This window comes from Callionymus lyra, chromosome 7, assembly GCF_982586985.1.
Source record: "Callionymus lyra chromosome 7, fCalLyr1.hap1.1, whole genome shotgun sequence".
In the NCBI taxonomy this organism is placed as follows: domain Eukaryota; kingdom Metazoa; phylum Chordata; class Actinopteri; order Syngnathiformes; family Callionymidae; genus Callionymus; species Callionymus lyra.
In genome coordinates this window covers 25,618,832-25,625,188 of record NC_141824.1, presented here as the reverse complement: position 1 = coordinate 25,625,188, position 6,357 = coordinate 25,618,832, and the positions used below count along the sequence as shown (strand labels likewise).

Here is a 6,357-nt window from a genome sequence, read left to right as displayed (position 1 = left end):
CAGTTACTGTCACTTATCATTAGAGTACAACCCCAATATACCGGTGACTTGTCTCAGGAGTTTGCCGCCCTTTTTTTTAGCTTTGAGAGTTCCCTTTACCAGGTGTTCCTTCCTATCAAAAGGTTTTCCTTTAAATAAGGACTGGAATTTATCAAAAAGTTTCAGCTTTAAAACTTTAAAACTGTCTCTTTATACAAGTTTCCAAAGACAATACTGCAAAGGAAACATTCTACTTGGCATTTCCCATCAGGGGTTGCCACAGACATTTTAGTATCTTCCACTTGAGTTTAACTGTGCCATTACAGCAATATTCTTGATCCTGTCAAGCTGTCTTTGCACTGCCATTATTAATTTTGAATTGTTTTATTGAATATTGTAATTGCTAGAACATCAAACTAGAAAAAAAATCCTCTTTACTTCTCAAAAAAAAAAAAAAAAGAAACTAACATAATATGATTATTATTAAAGTATTCATAATTTCCTCATTTGGCCTTTTTCTTGTTCTGAATTTTATTTTGTTCATTAGTGAATATTTTGACTGGATCATATCCATCCAAAACAAAGTTTATCAGTGGAAATGACGCCAATACCAAATTAAAGCACTGAATTCTCTTTACTTCCAAAATAAAAAGGGAAAGAAAAGGAGTGTGGAGAGGTTAAGAACAGGATTGCGGTTTATTGAAGGGGCTTTAAGTAGGAGGTAGGAAGATGTCTGGGCAGCAAGAATGACTTGAATGGTGCAGTAGGTCATGGGTTCGTCACACACTGTAGGTGTCAACTAGACATCGTGTCATCTCATGAGTGGCACAGTTCAAATATGTTGCTTTATTAGATCAATGTACCCAAAACTTAACACATAGTTTACTTTAAAAAAAAAAAGAAGGAAGTTGTCGGTCAAATAGCCAACCTCTCTCTTCCAACAGAGTCTTTTGCAAATAAAAAAGAGGTTTTCAGAAAGTTCATGCTCGTCCACTTGGGAGATCAGCGAGGCGGCTGGGAGGGACACACACACTCGCACCTCTCGTGGTGCGTGAGGAAGATCTCGCTGATAACCCAGCGCACCCGCGCCCTGCGATGACCCGGATGCCGGCTGGTCCCTGGAGCGTATTTGAGCACCTGGAAGAGAGACGGACAATAAGAACCTGCCAAGATTGTCTGGCAACAACAAGAACATAAGTCCAAGAGACCACAGACCTCCTATTATGATCACCCAACATTTATTTGATCTATATATAGTGACAGTCTTTTTTAGAATTTAAAATATTGATGACAGGAATAACCTAGATGGGTCTACAGGTGGCAGCAGTGTTCCCTTCGCTCGATTCTCCAACACTGACTAATCTTAATCTTCTCCTGGATTCAGATGATAATCTAGAATACGATCGGACTTTGAATCAGTAATTCCTTGCGATAACATCGACATTCCCTGAGAAACCTATCGAAATCTTTTCATCCGTGTTTGAGTTTTTTTTGCTAACAGGCAGACAGATGAACACAGACAATCACATGACCTCAATAACTAAAGAAAATGTTCCCTTCTACTATTCTCCTGACATCACTTCCGGGTCTAGCAGGTTACCGGGGTTATGGCACAGTCTGTGTGGAATTGGAAACAAAAACTGTGGCAGCCCGCAAATAATTTCACTATCACATCTTTTTCCAGAAATGTATTCCCTTCTTTTTAAGATTACCAAGTGAGTAAATGAATGGGTAAATGTATTATAACATGTAACCATTTTTACATACAAAAAATAAATATAAAAAGCAAAAAACTATAAATAATAGATAAAAAAATTGAGTTTCTTACCACTTTTGAACTGTTTTTTTGTAGCAAAATATTGTGTAGTTCACAGACTAAATTATTGTTTGCCCAGTGATACATGTCGCTTAAATGGCAACCAACAGCCTGAAGAACGAAGATAAGTCTATTCCTTTGTACTTTTTTTCTAATGCCACATTTCTGGCTAATATCTTGGTGACCTGGGAAGAGAAGATATTTTTGTCTCTTGCAAAAGGCCAACTGGTGAGGAAATGACGCAAGCAGAGTAATGTCCTCTCTGGCAGGCTTGCACATTTGTCCATCATGTAGGAAGTTACTGAAAGTCTGGGGGAAATCAAAGATGAAAAAACTGCTTATCTGATTTGATGATGTCCATAAAGAGCAAGATATACTGTGTAGCAGTTAATGTGGCGAAAAATGTGTTTTCTTCGAGAGCAACATTGTATGATGTGAATCACATGCATCAGTTGTTGCAGCTCATCTGTGCTGGAGGCAAAACATTCATATTTTCTTTCATTCTGTATCTACTTCATTCTCTTATTTCCTAGTTTAATTGTTTTACACTCAAAACTAATTTACTGTGCTTTTACAAAGCAATTACTCAATTGTTCTCACAATGCTTAATAAGAAATGTGAGAAAAAAAATCTTATAAACACTTTTGGAGCATGTAGGAATATATTCTCTTCACGTGTTCAGTCGTCGTCCTTGAAGAGCATTTGGAAAAACTATTGATGATAAACCAGAGGTTCAAGAGAAGCACTGGTCCAGGGGGAGCCGTTCTTGAAGTGGTGGAAGCCAAAACAAAGAAAAGTGCAGATAAAAGAAAGGAAACTCTGGGAAACAAAGAGCCAGAAACTAGCTTATCAGAAACTGCAACATTACATGCTGCAGTTTTCAGTTAATTTGGGTAACAAATCTTTGTTCGTGTGATTACTACGGGCACCCCGATTTCCCCCAACAGCCCCCCCCAAAAAAGAGGTTGATTGAGTACTCTGAATTGACTCTGTATGTGAGTCTCTGGAATTGTTGTGTGTCTTTCCAGTGAAAGGTGGTTGATCTGTTCAGGGTGTCCCCCGCCTCTCCACTGTAGTAGCTGGGATAGGCTCGACTCCCCCCCCCCCACCCCAACATCATTTAAATGAATTATAATGAATATAAGGGAAGTAAGTAAGTAGCTAAATGTTATTTGTAAGTAAAGGTTATCTGTAAAGCACCTTTATAGACGAGGGTCACAAAGCTCTTTAACAATCAAAAACAATAAACAGTTAAAATATATACTTTAAAAGGGAATCAGAGTAAAGCCTGCACAAATAAAAATGTCTTAAGATTTTTCTTGAAGGAGTCAGTAGATCCATAAAACACAGAGGGAGAGGAAGATCGTTCCAAAGCTTAGGAGCAACAGTCTGGAAGGATTTCTCTCCTCTGGGCCTGAAGCGTGTTCAGGAACCATCAGTGGATTCTGATCCACAGACCTCAGAGCCCGAGCTGGGGTGTAAGGCTGGATCAGATCACTGATGTAAGGAGGAGCCTGATCATGAATAGATCTGAAAGTAAGAACCAGAATTTTAAAATTGATCCTGAAAGAAACTGGGAGCCAGTGAAGAGTTTTAAGGATCAGGGAAATGTGAGTTCTTCTACTAGAGCAGGTCATAATTCTTACTGCACAGTTTTGTATTAACTGCAGGCGAGACAGCTCCTTCTTGTTTAGACACAGATATAGGAAATATAAAATACACTCAGAGATCACAGACCTCTGCCAAGCAGCTCATAATTGTGATGTTCCATCAATATCATTGTCCCACATGTATTTGATAGAATTTGATACATTTTATTTAACTTAATTTCCCACCATTTATGTATAGTCACTTAACGTGAGCTCTATGGGACAGCAGGTGGCAGCAGCGTTCGTGGGTCAATATTCATCTATATTGTCAAATTTCCTAAAATATCTTCATAACTTTTTATCACATGTTCATAATAACGTCCTTGGCAGAGGGAACAAGTATAAGACACGAACAAAGATAGTGTCAACAAATTATTCCATTCAATTGACATTAGGTCTTTGACGCAGTCCGTTATCACAATAAGATATTAATTAGTTTACAAGGGCATTTTCAAAATCCTGTCTTGAACTCAAAGAAAGTGTTTTGCACAGAAGAGGATGGACATATTCTATACATAAGCCACAATATCCTCCTTAACTTTATTCTGACCAGCTCTCCTTTAGGATGTTGGACTTTAAATCCCTAAAAGCAAAGACTTTTGGAGGGCAGACATGTTAATCTCAGGGCGACGTATTTGTCATGGAGAAGTTAAAGTGGCGGTACATGCTTGTACGGTTGTAGGTAGGTTCAGAAAAATCAGGACTGAAGTTGCAACAATGGGTTAGTGAGAGGAAAAAAGTAATTATATAAGTCGGATGCTGGTTGATGACGCCATTGTAATAATAAATGCATCAATTTTCATGTCAGTACGCTCACACCAGACCTCCGACATCCTACTTTTGACAGAAAAAAAGAAAAATCCATTGTTTGGTTTTTAGCTGAAACGGGGAGCAGCAGCCCTACGGACCCTGTTTCAATAATGAAGCTCTGCACGAACAAATGAGATCAAGGAAGAGAATGAATGACAGGTTTAAAGAACAAGAATGGGGCATGGCAAGAGGATAAATTGAAAATGGGAATAGGGGATGATGAAAGGATGATTACAGCCTATGGAGACAGAGACCGACGGTGAACAATTGACTGAGAAAGAATTGGGAAAAGTCGGTTTGAAGCACTTGAATTTTTGCACCGTTTAATGTGGGAATTATATTCACAGACAGACCTAAAAAAATGTTCCATTAGTTCACAGGGTTTATTTTTTTCCTAAATTTGACTGAAACAATTGGCTTGACATGTCGAGAGTCACAGGCTAATATTACAAAACACCTATAAGATGTGGATAAGTAATGGACCAGGAATAATATGTATATTATTTTCTTTCTGTGCAGTTCAGAAACAAATTTCTTACGTCCCCGAGAAAGAGATTTAGTTCAAAAGTCATGGTGGAAAAATGTGTCTTTTAAAGAGTCCGTATAGACAGTGTCCTCAAAATTGACACAATTTCATCACCTCATTATTCGTTTAAAATGTCCTTGCTCTTTTGATCTGCCTTCAAGAGGACATTCATTGAAACAGAAATGTAAATGTGCAACAATAATTTGTTGTATGTGGGTCCTTAAAATGTCTTGGCATTGAATTCACAAATCTAAAAACAAGGCTACATTTTACATCCCTTTTTTGCACTAAACGCCTTGTTTCATTTTTTACGTGTACTTTAACAATCGGCCGCTGCTATAATTTCATTGTACATTGTGCAGAGACAATAAAATGATTCTAATTCTGATACCTCAAAAAAATTTGGCAACATTGATTAAAAGATGCAGAAATTGACACAGTTCTTAATTTAGAATTAATATTTGTCGGTCAATTTGCTGAAAGCAGTACAAGGAAACATGAACGAGGTAATGTGTATTTTGTGCAGGACATTTTTTAAAATTCTTTTATCAATAATTGACAAGTTATTGTTGTTGTTTTTAATTGCTCTTTAATTTCAAACCAAATGGTAATGAAAAAGTCTTAATAACCCTGTGAATAAGCGCAATTGTGTGTCCAATTTTTCCTAATCTGAACATCTAAAATGGTTGCATTTTGAGGAAGGTGTAAAGGAAAAGACTCACAGAAGGGACACTTTTTTATTAGGCCTGGATAATGAGAAATAACAATTCAAATACAAAAATAAATGAAAATAAATGTCCTGAAGATCATTTCTTTTAGTTTTACTCTCATCTCAAAAATGGGCCAAAATTAATCCAAAACCATTTCCATGAGCTGGTAGAGGACCGACACGAAAATTGGGATTATTTTTGTCTCCAATATAACAGACCTCCTGCAGGGTTGTGACCATTGTTTAGGTTTTCTATGATACCAGTGCCAAACTGCTGTTTTTTCTGGAGGTTTGACCCTGAGGATCTAGAGGCTGTTTTCATAGTAACCAATTTGCAATAAAAGAGCTGGTGTAAGAATGACTTATAGACTGAAATTGCTGTGAAATCTGTGACCACTTTTTCAATTCTTCTCCTGGTCTTTGTCTTTGTCTTAATTTAGACCATCTTGTTCCATTCTCAGGCCACCTCAGAAACATTTAGCTATTTCCTGGTTCAATGATTCGATAAGTTTGACTCTGAAATGTTTGTCATGGAGTCGGTTTTTTCCATGCGATTCAATCTTGTGCTTCCATGATTACGCCGAGACTGAAGCAGGTCTTGGTACCGGCACATTATCCGGACTCACCTCGTGGAGCTTGACGGCCGTCTTGGCCGCCTGACAGACGCAGCCGTTGTTCCAGTTGTCGGTCCCGCAGCCGCAGTTGCCGCCGCAGCGCTGGACCAGCAGACATCGGGGGAAGAAGACGGCGTTGGTGACTCGGAGCTCCTCGCGCAGGTTGACCGAATAGTTGCGAGGCGTACAGCTGTAGCGCTTGACGTCGTCGTAGAGGCGGTTCAGATCCACTGGGAAGAGGACGGAGGGACATA

At 38.5% G+C, this 6,357-nt stretch overlaps 1 protein-coding gene across 1 annotated transcript in view; it reads right to left on the bottom strand.

The window, feature by feature from the left end:
- Positions 1-676: 676 nt before the first annotated feature.
- The window catches only part of pdgfd (platelet derived growth factor d), a 58,533-nt gene continuing 52,852 nt past the window's right edge, over positions 677-6,357 (bottom strand). The window contains exons 6-7 of the mRNA XM_087796452.1: positions 6,116-6,333; positions 677-1,116 (exon numbers count right to left, since the gene is read on the bottom strand). Of these exons, the coding sequence (XP_087652578.1) occupies positions 982-1,116; positions 6,116-6,333 (353 nt within the window). The 3' untranslated portion in view covers positions 677-981. The remainder of the gene's footprint in view (positions 1,117-6,115; positions 6,334-6,357) is intronic.